The sequence below is a fragment of the Crinia signifera genome, chromosome 4, assembly GCF_055691185.1.
Source record: "Crinia signifera chromosome 4, ASM5569118v1, whole genome shotgun sequence".
NCBI lineage: Eukaryota > Metazoa > Chordata > Amphibia > Anura > Myobatrachidae > Crinia > Crinia signifera.
Genome location: NC_139220.1, coordinates 215,449,793 through 215,468,418, shown reverse-complemented (window position 1 = coordinate 215,468,418; position 18,626 = coordinate 215,449,793). Strand labels below are relative to the sequence as shown.

Genomic DNA, 18,626 nt, shown 5'->3' with positions numbered 1-18,626 from the left:
CTATGTGTGAGACATGTACAACTTATTACTCACTGTTTTTTTTGTCTCCCCCCCCCCCAACTTTCCCTTCTGTACCCCCCTGTTATTTTATTGAAGAAATAAAAATAAAAATCTAATGATTAAAAAAATATTGACTTCATACTCAAAAATTACCACTTCTACTTCAAAGGGGACTACTACCTCCAACAAACCGGGACTGCCATGGGAACCAGATTTGCCCCGTCTTATGCTAACCTCTTCCTAGAGAGGTGGGAGGAAGAGCAGTTCTGGAACAACAATAGATGGGAGGCAAATCTGGTCTTATGGCACCGCTACATCGACGATGTAGTTTTCTTCTGGCAAGGACAAGAGGAAGACCTACAATCCTTCTGTCAATACCTGAACAACAATAACGTCAATCTAAAATTCACTTTTCAAATCAGCAAAACTGAAATTCACTGTCACGACCTTAGAATATACGTAAAAGAAGGAAACATACAAACCAAAACCTTCCAAAAACCAACAGACACCAACAGCTACATCCAGAGAGACAGCGAACATCTAAAAAGATGGCTAGATGGAGTCCCCAAAAGCCAACTCCTCCGCATCAGAAGAAACTGCACGGAAGATGAAGTTTGCCAAGAACAAATGGGAGACATGATGGAAAACTTCAAAGCCAGAGTATATAAAGAAACTGAACTTAAACAAACCAAGAAAATCATCCAGGAAACGGCAAGAGAACCAATACTGGAAAAACAACAACAAAAAACATCCAAAACCAAAGTCAACAAATATGCCTTCTTAGCCACCTATGGCGCACACCATAAGAAACTGGAACAATTTTAAAAAAAAAACACTGGCATATACTCCAGAAGGACCCCATTCTAAGGAAAGATCTTCCACCAACACCACAATTCATTTACAAAAAAGCAGAAAACTTTCAGAGCAAACTAGTCAGGAGTGCATTAGAGCCCTGAAAACTAGGATGTCCGAACACGTGAGGAATATCAAGAAGGGCATAGAAACTCACTCATTATCTGACCACTTCAAAAGAAACGTACTTGCAATACAAATCAAAACATTCCTTGGAATCGAATCCGTAAGAGCATCCTGGAGATATCGAGATACTGAACAAAGACTATCCAAAAAAGAAATTAACTGGATTTTCCAGTTGAAAACATTAGTACCAATAGGAATCAATAAAGACTTTGAACTCAAGTGGTTCATGTAACAAAAATATCTATTCCACTGCTGAATGTCCCCCCTTTTTGTAATACTTGTATCATTATTACTTATATATTTATGTTTATTTTTTTATTTATTTTATATTTATTTTTATAATTAAAAATTTTATTTTATTTCATTGTTTTTATTTGTATTTATTTTTATTTTTAATTTTATTTTTATTTATTTTATTTTTATTTTATTTATATATATTTTTTTTTTATATATTCTTTATTTTGGATTTTTCAAATGAATAACAATACATACAATTGTGATATTATTACAGTATTATTACAAAGATAGCATAATTGTAGCAGCATTGAAGCAAAAGTCATTACAGCACTGTGTATGTCTATAATATGCAATTTACTCAAGAGAACAATTTGTGCAATAAACATTTCCATTGTTGACATTCAGACTTTTTCTCTTTTTTTTTTTTTCCTATACCTTCTGCTATCTTATTTTAAACTCAGTGCATGTTTGGGGGGGGGACGTTAGGGGGGAGTAGACAAAACAAGGGGAAGCGTGGGGGAGGGAAGTAGTGGGGAAGGGGGGGGTAGGAGTATATGTCCGTCATCAATTTGGTCAGTGGAAACAATGCTAGTTGGTCCATTTGTCCAAACCGTGTTGGTTGCGCTAACTGTTTACTTCTAGGGCTGTAGCAAGACCTGTTGTGGGATAGATGGTGCCTGGTCTTTGTATGTTCTTGTTGATTTAAACTCTAACCACGGTAGCCATGTGGCGGCGTAGTGATAGATGTCTTCCATAGCACAGTAAAAATCAATTCTTTGGAACCATTCCCAAATAGTAGGGGGGTCCTCGGACCTCCAGTGGACTGGAATCACCGCTCTGGCTGCGTTGTTTAAGTGTTTAATTAGTGACCGCTTGTATTTTGCCATGGGGATACTGGTGTGGGAGAGGAGCCAAAAATCGGGTTTGTCTGGGGTTTGGAATCCCAGGATGGTTGAGGATAACTGGATTATAGTGTCCCAGAAGGGGATGATTTTGGGGCAGTCCCACCATATGTGAATCAGGGATCCCCTGTGGGAGCTGCAGCGCCAGCACAAGGGGGAGACCGACGGGAAAAATTTGTGAATTAGGGGAGGACATCTGTACCATCTAGTTAGTAGTTTGTACTGTGTCTCCACCACCTCTAGACTCGTGGAGCACCGTGCCATGACGTCACAGTGTTTTTCCCAGTTTATTGTGATTCCTTTAGGCAAGAGATCCTGATCCCATGCTTTGCAAAAAGAAGGGAGGTCAGGGAAGTGATTGTGGAGAAGAATTTTGTAGATCGTGGAGATCACATGAGTGGGGTCCGAGGTGTGGGAGCACAGCACTTCAAATGGGGTGAGGTCTTTTTTGAGGGCAGGGGCTGTTCTTTTTGAGTGGATGTAGTGGCGTACTTGGAAATAGAACCAGGAGTCTGTTTGACGCAGTTCCCTCTCTGACTTTAGGTCCGAGAAAGACTTGACGTTTCCCCCGGACAATAGATTTATTACTCTGGTCAGACCTTTTTGCTGCCAGTTAGTTGCTACTCTCCCGGATGCTCCCGGAGGGAATTCCGGGTTGTTAATAAGGGGGAGGAGTAGGGAGTCAGGTGAGGAGAGGCCAAGTCTGTATCGGATAGTTTTCCACATGGCCAGAGTGGGTTCGACTGTGGGGTGTTTTGTGCGGGGTATGGTGTGTATCCACGGGACCACCTTAAGACAAAGGGCCGAGGAATGTGCTTCAAGGTCGACCCATTGTTTTGAGCATGTGTCGGCTCTCGACCAATCCACTATCCTGTATAGTACCGAGGCCTGGTAGTATGCCAGTAGCATAGGGAGCTGTTGGCCTCCTTTGGCCTTTCTGTGATATAGGTAGCAGTGTTTGAATCTGGGTCTTTTACCTCCCCATACAAATCGGCTAATTGCTTTTTGAGCTTCTCCTATATAATGAGCGGGTAATTTTAGTGGAATTGTCTGGAAGAGGTAGAGAAACCTGGGGAGGACATTCATTTTTATGATGTTCATCCTTCCCAGCCATGAGAATCTCTGAGTCGCCCATTGCGACATTTCATTGCGGATGGACCTTAGTAGGGGGGTATAATTGAGGGATGTTGTTGACTTAAGCGAGGCCGGGATGGAGATGCCCAGGTATTTGATATGGGTGGGGTTCCATGGAAAGGGAAATTGGGAGCTCAATGCTTCCTTGGTGTCATTTGGTAGCGAAACATTCAGGGCGGAAGATTTCGTATAATTTATTTTAAAGTTGGATAGTTTCCCATAGCGGGAGAACTCTGCCATAAGGTTCGGGAGAGTGACTACTGGGTTTGTTATAATTGCCAGGAGGTCATCTGCGAACAGAGCTAGTCTGTGGTTAGTTTTCCCCACCGTCAGCCCACTTATATTTGGGTTTTGTCTAATCGCTCTGGCTAATGCCTCCATGCAAATGACGTATATCAGTGGGGACAGCGGACATCCCTGTCTCGTCCCATTGGAGATGGTGACTTGTTTGGACAGGAGTCCATTGATTCTTATTTGGGCCATTGGGGATTTGTAAAGGGCTAAGATTTTTTGTAGGAACCGCCCCTCAAGTCCCATGTGACAAAGGGTCATCTCCATAAATTTCCAGTCCACTCTGTCGAAGGCCTTTTCGGCATCTGTGGAAAGGAGCATGGTGGGGGTGTTTGAGGATTGTGCGTGGGCAATCAAGTCAAATACTCGGATGGAGTTGTCTCTGGCCTCCCTCCCTCGCACAAATCCCACTTGGTCTTGGTGTACCACCAATGGGACTAAAGAGGCCAAGCGGCTCGCTAGCAGTTTCGCGAACAGCTTGACGTCTACATTGAGGAGGGAGATAGGGCGGTAGCTGGAAGGGAGTGCCGGGTCTTTACTATCTTTTGGTATGACTGTGATGTGTGCGTTAAGAGATTGATTAGAGAGGGGGGTTTCCTGAGAGACTGCATTACAGGCTCGCAGGAAAAGGGGTAGCAACTTTTCTTGGAATGCTTTATAATATGTAATTGTGAACCCATCAGGTCCAGGGCTCTTGCCTGACGGGATGGATTTTAAGGCCAGTGTTAGTTCCGTTTCTGTAAACGGGTCATTCAGGGCTGAGGTTAAATCTGGAGGGAGCGTGGGGAACTGGATTTCTCTCAGATACTCTCTGATTTCTCGTTCGTGTGTCCTTGGGTCCCTAGTATTCGTTTCCGAGGTGAGGTTATATAGAGTGGAATAATATTCGTGGAAGATGTCAGCTATCTGGGTGCTCGTAGCGCATAGTCTGCCCGAGGAATCTTTCATTTCTCTAATATATGTTAGTGATCTCTGGGCTCTCAGTGCCCTCGCCAATTGTTTCCCAGGTTTGTTGCCCCACCTATGGAATTTGTGTCTGCATCTGCGGAAGGCCTTGCGTGTACTCTCATTTAAGAGACTGTTTAGAGACACCCTTGCTTCTTGTAGCTCCAAGAGAACATCAGGGGTCTGGGAGGATTTATGTCTTGTTTCAAGTTCTTTTATTTTAGTAAGGAGTGCCTCTCTACTCTCTGCTTTTCTCTTTTTTAGGTAAGAGCCTATTTGGATGCATTTGCCTCGGAGTACACATTTGTGTGCCTCCCATATAGTTACAGGTGATATATCTTCCGTTACGTTGGTGGCTATGTAGTCGTCAATGGCTGCTGATATCTGTTTTCTGGCGTCATCATCTCTGAGAAATTGCTCATTAAAGCGCCAGTTCCAGTGGCGTGTCGGAGGGTTTAAAAGATTCAGAGTGAGTGTAATGGGCGCATGATCTGAACCTACAATTTGGCCAATTGATGCGTCTATTATTAAGTCTAATGATCTGTGACCTAGACAGAGGTAGTCTATTCGTGTATAAGAGTTATGGGGGTATGAGTAGAATGTATAATCTCTGTCTTTTGGGTGGAGTAATCTCCACGTGTCGATTAATTGGAAGTCGTGTAGTATGGATCTGAATCGTCTTAGGTCTCTGCTTGGGGAATTGGCATGGGAATTTGTTGTGTCGATTGCGGGTTCAATAGCCCAATTAAAGTCCCCTCCCGTCACCAGTACTCCTTCTATCATGCTCTCGGCCAGTTCCAGCGCCTCTTTGAGGAAGCGTATCTGGCCCTTGTTCGGGAGGTATAGGTTGACAAAGGTAAAGATTTGGTTGGCAATGGTGGCTTTAACTAGAATCCCCCTCCCGTCGCCTATGTGGGTTTCCTATATGTCAGATAAGTGGAGGTTTTTAGAGAATAAAATTGCCACCCCTTTAGACTTAGTCTCAGAAAAGTCGTTGAAGTAGCCTGTCGGGTAGTGACGGGAAGCTAGTTTTGGTGCCGAACCTTTTTTAAAATGGGTCTCTTGAAAGAACACTACATCTGCTTTTTCCGTGTGCATTGAGTGGAGAAGCTTGGATCTCTTCTCGGGGACATTCAGCCCCTTGGCATTTAGGGAGATTATTTTTAAACTAGCCATTGTTTCTATATTCGTGCTTCTCTGAGCTCAGTGGCCCATGTCTCTTGGGACTTCGGGGGGATGGGGGAGGGACAGTGGGGAGGGCAGGGAAAAAACATATATGGATAAGGGGGTGAAGTGTGCGAGTTTTGATGCATAGATAGAGATCATAAACTAGCTTAATTAAGGAACTCTGCATTTCTAGACATGGGAGGCCTATGGCGTCCCACATTCTACCGATGTACAGCAGAGCGAGGGGGTTTTGGGGGAACCAAAGCGAACCACAAATTTTTAGTTATAATCAAGTAAACAACTAAGTATTTGGGCATAGAATGCCAGAACTTAAACCAATTTAACTTATGTGCCTTAAGTCTGGACCATCAGCCCCCGGTGTCGGAGGGCCCCCTATTGGTCTCTTTGCACTTGGTATTAGGCACTTAACAATTAACACCGTAACTACTCTATTTCTCTCAGTAAGTAGATGGTGGGGTACCTACCTGTTCCACCAGTGAAACCTTTGGGGGAGGTACTTATCTCCTGTGTTTCCTTTAACACTAGGTGGAAGCGGCTGACCCCAGCATCATCACTAACATTAAAACAGTCAACATTTTAGTATTTGAGCATAAGATACCAGAACTTAATTCAACTTAACTTAACTTATGTGCCTTAAATCAGGACCATAAGCCCCCGGTGTCGGAGGGCCCCCTATTGGTCTCTTTGCATTTGGTATTAGGCACGTAGTAATTAACACCATAACTACTTTGTTTCTCTCAGTAAATGAATGGTGGGGCACCTACCTGCCTCACCAGTGAAACCTCCAGGAGAGGTAATCGTCTCCAATGTTTCCTTTGACACTAGGTGAAAGCAGCCGTCCCCAGCATCATTATTAATAATTAAACATTTAACATTAACTATCGCAGTTGAACTAGGCACTTAGGTGCAAAGGAATAAAAGTCACTTAAGAAAGATAGGTATATTCACGTGTCCTCAGCGGAGGCGGCAGGGGCCCCGGATTGTGGGCTCGGAAGCTTTCCTCCTCCAGCTACTCTGTCTGCTACTTGTTTCTTCGATGAGGGTTTTCTCTTGTCTCTCTGGACCGTCTGCCAGTTGTTCCTCCTTGGCCCAGGCGGGGCAGAGAGCTCAGCAGGATCAAGCCAGTTGGGAAGTAGGGGGGTGGAGAGTCCAAGAGTCTTGCAGAAGTCTTCCACTCCTTCTGGATCCTGAAGGCTAACGGACACTCCTTTGTGGGTGACTTGTATGTTTAGAGGGAATCCCCAGCGGAATCTGATGTTATGTTTCCTGAGCTCGTCTGTGATGGGACGGAGCAACCGCCTCTGTTGAAGGGTCGACCAGGAAAGATCCTGGTATATTTGAATGTTATGGCCATTGAAGTTGATATCTGGGGAACGCCTTGCTGCCCTGAGAATTTCCTCTTTTTCTTGGTAATAGTGGAGCCTGCAGATGATATCTCGAGGCTTCTCTGAGGTGGCACCTCTGGGTCGCAGAGCTCGATGCGCTCTGTCGAATACCATCTGGTATTCTGGATCAGAGTTTAATAGTTCGCTGAATATTTTTGTCAGGGCGGCTTCAATGTTTGCGGGCACAATATCTTCCGGAACCCCCCGGACCCTCAGGTTGTTTCTTCGGCCCCTGTTATCCACGTCGTCCAATCTACGGCCCATCTCTAGCAGCGCCTTTGACTGGCGTGAGACCAGATCGTGGAGGTCAGATAGCCGAGAGTCCGCGTCTTCGCACTGTTCCTCTAAGAGGACCACTCTGTTGTCCATGTGTTTTATGTCTGCTTTGAGTGTTGTGATGTGGGCCAACATGGACTCTTGGAGCCTTTGTTCCGTGGAGAGTAGATCTTGTTGCATTTCTTGACGGGTTGGAATCGCCTGCAACTTAGCTAGAATTGTGTTAAGGTCAGGCTTCTCCATTGTGGGGTCTGGCTCGGGGGTCAGAAGAGAGGGCAGCAAAAGGTCGCTGGTCTGTTCTTTAGGGGCGTGCAAAGGAGTCGCCGGGGTCTGTGGGTCGGAATCCGGGACTGGCGTGCCGAACAAGGAACAGAAAGCTTGGGTTTGTGTCGGTCTCGCTGAGGTCTTCACCGTTGGTGTATTACGGCGTCTTTTTGTCATGTGGAAAAGCTCTGTGCTATCATGTGTGGCCCTCTGCCCAGCCAATACTACATCATTTAGTGGCTCCGCGTATGGTCCCCCCTACGTGGCCTGGGCACGCATTACATCTTCAAGCGTCTGTCACGCTCATGATGGGCTCCACCTTTGGTTTGGATGCTCTATGAAGGAGGCTCAGAGCACCTTCATGCGTTAGGTGTGTAACAGCGAAAGGTGATTTGTGTCTGATGTTAGCCAAGTCTGCCAAGTTTTATGTGACGGAGGCGTGGGGTGTTCTGGAGAATGGGCAGTATCTTGAGGCTATTACTCGCTGCTGTTACTCTGCAGGGTTGTCTAGCCTTTTGCTAGTGATGATCCACTTCAGGAGATATCACTGCAAGGATATGGTGCAGGGAGGGGGGGGTTCAGCTGGGAGCAGGGCGTCTGGGGAGATCTTTGGTAATGGATCTAAGATGGCGTTTGGGCCTGGATTGATATAAAAGTACAGGAGTCTGAAGATGGCTGCCACTGTCTTTTAGCTTCAATTATACACCAGTTTTAAATAGTGTGTTGTAATGCAGCCCAGGTGGTCGTTTTAGGAAGTGAGAGTGTCACTGATGGTATAATTGCTTTTGGGAGCCCAGGTAGCTGTGGTAAATCCCCTCTAGGCTGTATTTCTTTGAGTACACCTGGTGCTGTTAAAACAGTGTCCCCACTGTGAAGAGACAGGGGTCTCCTATCACAGCCCTATTGTGCAGCACGTAAGCAGTCTCCCCAGCCTTCCCCAGGGACTCAGCTTCGGTAGTCAGCAGGAACCAGGCCACTCAGGGGTGAGAGGAGACGCTGCAGGGGGAGCTCAGTGTGCGGTGCGCGCTGGTACTTACAGGATCCTCCTCGTGCAGCCCCTGGCACCAGTAACCCCTCAGGGTCTCTCTATGCCGGCTCTCGTCGGGACCCCAGAGGAGGCAAGATGGCGGGCGTCGCTGATTAACCGGCAGCTGGAGGGTCTGTCTCCCAGCGCCGTGCTGCAGCAGATGAGCGCAACAGCCGTCCGTGCCGTGAGGAGCCGCCGGGAGAAGATGCAAGTCGCGGCGCGACTTATGAGGTACCACGCTTCCGTGAGGTCGGGGCTGCTAATCGAGGCCCCGGCTTGAGATGCAGGGACAGGCCGCAACCCGCGAGGAGACCTAGTGTCTCCCCCGATTCCGCCGGCGCTGCCCTGTGTGGTGTCGGAGGGTGTCCGGGGCTCCTCTGATGGAGAAGTAAGCGGGTCACTTAGCTTGGCAAAGGGTTTATAGCTGAGGCAAGGCTATGAACGCAGGGAGCTCTCAGAGAATGCGTCTTCCACCATTGCCCGCCAGGCCACGCCCCCTATTTATATATTTTTTAATTTTTATTTCATTATTATTATTTTTATTTATGTTTATTTTTATTAAATTTTTTTAGGTACTTGTTTCCTAGAACGGACACAATCGCGGCCATCGTGTACCTTTAAGTTAAGGTACACGATGGCCGCGATGGACCCGATTTCCTTTGAAATCAGGTCCATTTTGCCGTTCAGGGATAAATCGCGGGCATCGCGTCGGTCGGGACCATTAACATTGGCCCCGACGCGACCGACGCGATGCCCCCAATTTTGCTATAGGCTTCAATGTTAAAAAAATTTTTAACATTGAAATCAGGAGCATCGCGTCGGTCTTGTGTCATTATAATGGCACAAGATGAGATGGACTTGATTAAGTCCATCTCACATAGTAAAAAATGTGAAATGGGCCAATATGACCCATTTCACATTATATATGGCCCCGTCGTCACCCCACGATTGACGTGAACCCGAAGCGTGGTGAGCGCAGCGAGCCCGCGAGGGGCGGCGGTGCGCGTCCTCCGACCTTTTCATTCCCCTACTATCCACGTCGGCGTGGAGTTGAGAATATATAGTGTGGCGACCCACCGAGCCCGAAGCATGGCGAGCGCAGCGAGCCCCGCGAGGGGACGCGTATACCTGTGAAGTTATACGCGTCCCCTCGCCACGCTTCGGGCTTGGTGGCTCGCTGTGCTCGCCACACTATATATTCTCAACTCCACGCCGACGTGGATAGTAGGGGAATGAAAAGGTCGGAGGACGCGTACCACCGCCCCTCGCGGGCTCGCTGCGCTCGCCACGCTTCAGGTTCACGTCAATCGTGGGGTGGGGTTTACGCTGTAAAATTGGGGGTCTAGGGAATATTTTACATTGATTCCAATGTAAAATCGGGTCCCAGGGACCCTATTTACATTTGATTCAATAAAAAAATCGGGTCGGTCGCGTCGGTCGCATCGCATGCGACCAAATCACATGCGATGCGATCGACGCGATTTTTCCGACACGACCACCCCGATGGAAATCGGTGTGGCCGTGCTAGGAAACAAGTACCTTTTTTTATTCATATTTATTTTTATTTATATTTATTTTATTTTTATTTTTTTATTTTCATTTTATTTATTTTTATATTTATCTTTATTTATTTTTATTTTTATTTTACCCATTATAAACAAACACCATTTCCTCCTTGTTTTTCTCATTTATCACAATACGGAAATAATACAAGAAACACCTTTAATCTACTTCGAAGAACATTCAGAAAATGCATTGTCAACACCTATCTAACTCCTACTGCTGAACTGAATACAAACAGTGGGGGAGAGAGTCAGGGCATGCCCCTCTTATATTACAAACATTTTTCAGCAATATTATGTGTTTTTCTATGATTCCAGGATCCAAAAGCCGGAACCGCCGGACCGGAAGTGACAATGACACACTTCCGGTCACGGGTGACCCTCGGTGCCCATTTCTAATATAAATACCAGCCCAAGGTGGATGCCAGTCACTGCTCCCAGGAAGAAGAGCACCCAGATGCTCGAAACGCGTAGGCAGTGAGTGGTATTCACAACCTGAACTAGGACCCAGCCCAGTGCTAAGGTATTTGGAGCCTCAAGCAGGGTGCACTATCCGGACTGCATCCTGCCATATCCCATCCTTGCTGGCTCCAAATACCCTTAGGGGTAAGAAGACCTCACATTTACATGCTATTGTACATGTTTTTTATGAACAAATTTTTTAGATTTTTATATGTTTATGTACCAATAAACCCTGTCATAATTTTAACTTCTGGCGCCCATCTCGATTGTCACACCAACTTTTCACTGTTACTTAAGAACCAATAGGAGGTGCACAGGTTCTGGAAGTACTTAGGTGCTGGCAGCTGGAGGTGTACAGGTACTGGGAAACTGGAAGTACACAGGTGCTGGCAGCTGGAGGTGCTTGGTACTGGGAACCCGGAGGTACACAGGTGCTGGAAGTACACAGGTGCTGGCAGCTGGAGGTGCTTGGTACTGGGAACCCGGAGGTACACAGGTGCTGGCAGCTGGAGGTTCTTGGTACTGGTAACTGGAGGTACACAGGTGTTGGCAGCTGGAGTTGTACAGGTACTGGGAACCGGAGGTACACAAGTGCTGGCAGCTGGAGGTGTACAGGTACCAGAAGTTGTTACTGGAAATGCAATGGAGTTTGCAGCAGAGATTGCACTGGAGGTTGTAGCTGGAAGTGCAATGGGGTTTGCAGCAGAGATTGCACTGGAGGTTGTACCTGGAAGTGCAATGGAGTTTGTAGCAGAGATTGCACTGGAGGTTGTAGCTTGAAGTGCAATGGAGTTTGCAGCAGAGATTGCACTGGGGGTTGTAGCAGGGAGGTGCACTGGAATATGCAGCAGAGAGTGCACTGGAGTCTGCAACAGGGAGGTGCACTGGGGTATGCAGCTGGAGGTGCACTGAGATATGCAGCCGGAGGTGCACTGGAGTCTGCAACAAGGAGGTGCACTGGGATATGCAGCCAGAGGTGCACTGGAGTCTGCAACAAGGAGGTGCACTGGAGTCTGCAACAAGGAGGTGCACTGGAGTCTGCAACCGGAGCTGGTGTCAGTCTGGAGAAAGTTCATCCAACATGTAGCTAAGAACCGATGATGCACAAGCCAGGTGTGCCTCCAGATCAGTGAAAATAAACCCTTAGCACTGGGTGAATGGGAATTGAAAAACCTGGACCAGTCTCTGAATGAGGCCAACATGATAAAATGGAGACATGCCTGATTCCATTCCACTGGTAACTACGGAGTCAATGACTGAATTAGAACTCACCCAGGTGCTCATTACTAGCACAGGCTCAGGACACTTGATAGTCTAGCTGCAGCATGCCGAGATACACAGGACTAGAAAGCAGGTATGACAGAACAGATACACAGAATTCAGGCAGGATTGTGACAGTACACCCCCCCCCCCCCTTCCGGGTGGCCTCCAGACACCTTAGGAAACTTTTAAGGTAAACTTTTAAGAGCAGGTGGACCATCCATCATTAGTGTAAACAGAATTCTCACTCCATCGGACGCGATAATGAGGATGACTTCCGTCCTGAAGGAACACTTGACTAGGTTGAAGAGGACCACTAGAGAAAGACGTAGAATCATATTCATTGTGGTTAACTGAAGTATTTTTGACTGGAACTGAGAGACGGGAAGATCGGCCCCTTAAGGCTAGGACTCCACTAAGGCTCAAGTTACACTGTGTACGATAGCCAGGGGCTTTCGGATAGCAACCTGTAGCGTTCAACTGAATCTTCTCCATGGCTAGGTAAAATAGGATCTTCAAGGAAAGGAGTAGAGTCATAATCATCATCGTACTTGGAACTAGAATCCATGTCTAGAGTTAGCACTGTCTTACTGAATTGGAGGTTTCAGAAGACTCTCTGGGACAAGGTACTGTAGAAGTTTCCACTTGAGGATGAGACAATGAGATACACCCAACTTTTATGCCCATGGGTACCGACCTTGAAGGATTGGGATTTTCAGCAGAAAACTTGGAGGAATCTTTGGAAGCAGGAGACAGAGCTATATAAAATTCTGTTCCATATCTATGGACTCAGCCTTCGGCGACGGCCTTGAACTAGCTTGTTTTCTGGCACGTCGAAAATTTCTGATATAATAGTCAGGAAGAACTTGATCTTGTTCAGGGAGCTCTATCTTGGAGGACTGAGCTAAATCTCTGTCAAAATAAAGAGTCTGCAGAGTACCCACTGCTTGTTCAACCAAGTGGGAGTCAATAGAAGACTGGCTGGAATTATCAGGGAAGTTTGCATGCTCATTGCCACGAAGGATTTCATGCTCGTTGCCATTGGAGGTTACATGCTCCTTGCCAAGGGGGTAATATGTGTAATACCCCCATATTAGATACTACTTTTACAGACTTGTGGGGGTATCACTGTTGTAGTAACCCCATTATGGTTGTAATAAGTTACCCCCATTTTCCCCTTGGCAGCAGCAGGGTAGACAGGTAGACATTCAAACCAAGCGTAGAATGAGTGGACTAGACGGTCCCGCTCACCGAGAGTGGGACACATCCAGGAACTGGAGCCCCACTAAGAAACATTAAAAGGAAACCCCATATGAACCATTAGGAGAACCCGATGTGAGGAGAGAAGTGTGTTAATTGGGCCAGCAGAAGAAGGGGGGCCCACCCCTATGTATGGCCAGTTATTTTATTACACTAACAGCAAAGCATTGAGGATATAGAGGGGAGCCCAGCCCTCATAATGTGCCCTCTATTAACAGAGTATTGCAGCGGAAGGGGTAACAAGGGCAGAGTGGTGTAGCAGAAGGTCCTCTCACCCTCTACTGTGACGCATCTACCCCCTTCAATCTCCAGCTGCTGTGATCTTAAGGGCTGCCCGGGATGCAGAGCACTGCTCCAGGCTGCTCTCTTTGTCCAGGGCACCAGATCTCTGCACGAAGAACCAGACGCAGCCTGGGTCCTTGTAACTCTGCAGTCATCCTTCGCGGTGCCTGCGTGCCCTTCTGTGGCATGAAGAAAGATTTTCCTCTGGTCTCTCCTACTTGTCATGACTTCCGGGCGGGTTGTTTCCCCTGGACTCCGGTCTTCTCCTGGTTGCGTTTCTCCAGACAGGCACCCTCTGGGGCATTACGCAGCCACTGAGGTAATCTCCTCCTCCTCCTGGGTCCTCACGACAGCCGGGGTTGTCCTTGGCCTCAGCATCAATTCATATTCAAATTGTATTGCATGTGTCAGCATGAACCCTGTGGCGCCATGGTGGGTTGGTGGAGACTGGCACACTATGCCACTCCTATTCAGTGCCTGGGTCGGGTGACCCCCTAGCTCCCCCCTAGTTACGGCCCTGCTCTATTGCACTCAAAAGCAGCTATTGTGCCTGTCCTGACATTTTTCCTTTATGTCCTTTTTCTTCACTTCGGTATAGAAAGAATTATAGAACTCACCTGCTCCTGTATTCAGGCTAGGTGATGACTGTCTGCCGTACTTGCCTACCCTCCTGGAATTGCCGGGAGGATCCCTAAAATCGGGTATGCCTCCATGCCCCCCAGGAAGGGCGGCAAGTCCAGAGCAATCCCATCAGCCTCTCACAATCCCCCCTCAGTGGGGGATCTGCGGGTGACTGATAACACAAATCGGTTCATTGTGGCCCTGCTGTGAAATGTCTGTAATACCAGCTTTCCAGAGCGGGTGACTTGGGCCACGATGATGCGATCACAATGGCCAAGCCCCCAAACAAATCTCAGTGTGTTAGCACCACCTCAGGCTCTGCCCCTTTCTCAGCACCGCCACCGGTCCTGCCTCCTGCTTCTTCTATCAGGCCTTCTGCAGAGGACAACCTAAAAGTAGGGAACCCTGCTGTCTGTATGTGTTGCACTTTTTCACCCCACAATTGTGTAGAGTCAGTCCTTTGGCATCTACTGATCACTGGCGCAATACTGAAGAATATGATTTATCCTCATTGCCAGTGTTAATTCTGTGACTTACAGTATATTACATCAAACCTTCATGAAAGAGGACACAGGAAGTTCAGCATGCTTCTTTACTCATAATCTGCAGAGAAGGGACTACACACATTAAATATATTCATACGCCCAACTAACACACAAGAAAATAAGATCTTCAATCGGAGCCTTCTACTGGATACTTACACAGCAATAGGAACTATATATACCACAGACCAAATTACTCCTTTGTGTGCTTTGTGTGCTAAAATATGGTTTAAAAGAAAGTGAAAGCAATTTTTGCAGGGACACTCAATATGGAGAACTGTAAAGAGGTGCCGAGTTACCTCCTGAGTTGGGATTCTGATGGTCAGTATACTGAAATCAGAATCCCAACTGTTAAATGCCTGATAGTCCGGATCTCGACTTACATGGGCTATTCTCCCTTGTGGGACCCAGTGCCGGTGCAATGCACCGGAGCGCCCTAGACGGGGGGGGATGCTCCGGTGCTCACCTGCCCCCCGGCCGCTGTACAGGAGGGGGGGGGTGCTGGTGATTGCGGCGCTTCGGAGGGGGGGGGACACAACGCTGCGGTGCTCACCCGCCGCATCATTTCTCGGGGGTGGGGTGGTGGCGGGGGGTATAGGAGATGCCACTCACCGCTGCGCTGGTTCCTTCTTCTGTGGCTGGTGGGGAGACCCGTACCTAGTCTCTGCTGCAGCCACTGACTGCCTAGAGCTGCTGCCACGGAGGCACTGTTCCCCGCTGACGCCAGTGGTGAGGGGCGGGCGGCAGCTGGGACCAGTGTCTCACCACCTGCGGTTGAAGCGCTAGGCAGCCATCGCCAGCAGCAGGGACCAGGGACGGTTTTTAGAATGGTGCTGGGAAATTAGAGATAGCTATTCCCAGCACCTGCTGCTGCCACAATTATATTTGATTTAAATGTTGGGCTGAAGAGGCGCTCTCCACTGGCCGGCGCACTAGGCAGCTGCCTAAAACTGCCTAGTGGTAGCACCGGCCCTGTGGGGGCCCACGACAAGACGGGGTCTAGAGTTAATTTTGTTGGGAGCCAATTAAACTAAAGTTTATTTTTGGATTGTGGGACGAAACTGGCGTACCCAGAGAAAACCCACGCAAGCATGGGGAGAATATGCAATCTCAGCACAGTTAGTGATTCCCATGGTGGGAATCGAACCCTTGACCTCAGTGCTTTGAGGCAGTAATACTAACCATTACACCATCCATGCTGCTCCTATCAAAGGCCATGCCCCCTGTGCCCCAAAACGTTGGACACTGCTTTAATACACCATTGAGTTTTTTTTAAAGTTCCTCTGAGTGCCGTGATTTTTCCTATCTCTCTCTCTCTTTCTATATATATATAGATATATAGATATATATATACATGCAATTGACCCATTTCATTGCATGCATTGCAACAGACACAATGAGGTAAATTTACTAAGATGGGAGTTCTATTGAAGATGGAATGTTGCCCATAACAACCAATCAGATTCTATTATCTTCTGAGGGCACTAAATAAATAAGTAGAATCTGATTGGTTGCTATAGAACAATAGAACTCTGATCTTAGTAAATTTACACCAAAGTTATGTGCTTTTTTGCTTTATTGAATCTGGCCCGATATACTTTACAGTGGCACAGAAAACATCAGTGTGCAGTGCACATCTAAAGAGGAACACTTTTTTTTAAAGCACTGATTAACAAATATATCTTAAATTATAATTTGAATGGAGCAAGCTAAACACAGCTGGCAGTTTAGTCTATAAATTAGTACCATCCTGGTAATTTATGTCAACTGAAAAAGATGTGTAAACATATATTGTCATTAAAACTATTAAGTGAGTTGTTTCAAAAATATATTTACTTCCTTTTATTTTATGCAGGAAAAACATGTGTAAAGCAATGCCCCAATGGAACATACAACACTAATGAGGAGGCAGATGGAATGACACTTGGGTTCTGCTCAGTCTGCCACCAAGTATGTTCAACGTGTCATGGGGGATCAGCTAAAGACTGTATTATGTGTGCATCTGGGTACTACAAACTGCTTCACCTCTGCATTCTACACTGTCCAACTGGGTAATATATCTATATACTTCCATTGTGGCACTCGCCATGGCTGATTCTGAGTCTTGCTGGAGATGTGGCCAGGTGCAGAAACCTGTTTCACTAGTACATGATAATGAGAGGTACTGCCTTAAAACATCATATTTCACAGACAGCCAGATATGGCCAATTTCTATGTGATTCACAATAGGAGGAACATATACAAAAATATATAAATTTGCATCTACACAAATGCTGATTGCAAAATCTTGCTTCTGAGAAGAACAGTGGTAGATCCAGGGGTGGGGCTGCAGCACAGATCAAAATTCAAATAAAGGAGCCACACCCACTGACAGTGAGTCAGTTTGGAATAGCAATTGGTGTGGCTCTCCTATTTGAATTTTGATCTGTGCTGCAATCCAACCTCAGAAGCAGCCACTGGACAAGAAAGATCTTTGAGACTCAGAATCAGCCATACTATGTGCATTGCTATGATGTATAACTACAGATGTGTGCAGACCTCTGTTTTTTGGTTCTAAATCGTTATCGTGTTTTGGTTTAGGCAAAATCACCCTCAAGTGTTTTAGGGCCTGATTCAGACCTAATCACTGTTGTGTAAATTTGCACGCCGAATGAATATCGATAGACTGCATATGCGTACGGGTTGCAGTACGCATGCGGGATGCCGTCTTGCGATGAAAGCCTGCTACTTTTTATAATTGTTTGCCTTTTGCAATGTGAGTCAAAATCCACAGGACTTTGCTCCACATAATGTCTTCCACTATAGACGTTTCAATGGGCAAGATGATAAAAGAGAAAAGAACAGTGAAATATTCTATGGTATAGAAACAAGACATTGCTTTTAAATCAACAGCTACATTTGGGACAATACACAAAAACATCTCTAGCTTGATGTAGACATTTAAAATTTAAAACAGGTCAACGTTGCTATCACAACCACAGTACCTAACATTAACAGACACAAGTTCATTTGGATGGGTAGCACATCTGCTGCAGCATATAGCACAGACATTGTGGACACCACAATAGATATTGGGCCAGATGTATCAAGCTTCAAAAAGCGATAAAGGGGAGAGTGATAAACAGCCAGCCAATCAGCTCCTACCTGTCATTTTTCAAATCCAGCGTGTAAGATGGCAGGTAGGAGCTGATTGGCTGGCTGTTTATCACTCTCCATTTTATCACTTTTGATGCTCAATACATCTGGCCCATTGGCCATTATTCTGGTTCACTCGCAAAGGCAATTCCTTCTGAAATGGACAAAACCATGTGCACTACAGGTGGGGGTAGATGTAACATTAGTAGAGATTTAGATTTGGGTGAGTTGTTTTGTTTCTGTGCAGAGAAAATACTGACTGCTTTATTTTCACACTGCAATATAGAGCTCACTTTGAAGTACAACCCATCCAAATCTAATTCTCTCTGCACAAGTAACATCTGCCCCACCTGCAGTGCACATGGATTTGTCCATTTGAGAAGGAATTTGCCTTTGCGTGTGAACCAGAATAAGGGCCATTGGGCCTAATTCAGACTTGATCGCAAAGCAAATTTTTTAGCAAATGGACCAAACCATGTTGCACTACAGATGGGGAAAATGTAACATGTGCAATGAGAGTTCGATATGTGAAGAACAGGGTAAAGTATAACAAGGTGGTTTATTTCCAGCTTGTTTGCAGACACTCACCCTGCATATCTGAGGGGGTCATTCAGGTGTGATATTCGGTACTTTATGCATGTGCAGGACCGATCTGTTTAGGACAGCAACCTTGACGTTTACCTTGACACTCCAGCTGTTGTTGAACTACACATCCCAGCATGCCCTACTACAGTACTATTTGGCCAGTGTAGTTCAACAACAGCTGGAGTGTCATGGTTAGCCATCACTGGTTTAGGATGTGGCAAGAAGTCAGGTATTTCCATCTCATCCCCAGGAGCCGGCTTCTTTTAATAGATGCCTCCTGCGGCATTACA

The 18,626-nt window shown here is 46.4% G+C and overlaps 1 protein-coding gene across 1 annotated transcript in view; it reads left to right on the top strand.

Moving 5' to 3' along the window:
- LOC146072534 (proprotein convertase subtilisin/kexin type 5-like) overlaps positions 1-16,675 on the top strand; it is a 75,174-nt gene extending 58,499 nt beyond the window's left edge. The window contains exon 12 of the mRNA XM_083179760.1: positions 16,472-16,675. Coding sequence (XP_083035886.1) covers positions 16,472-16,671 — 200 coding nt within the window. The 3' untranslated portion in view covers positions 16,672-16,675. The remainder of the gene's footprint in view (positions 1-16,471) is intronic.
- Positions 16,676-18,626: the final 1,951 nt, after the last annotated feature.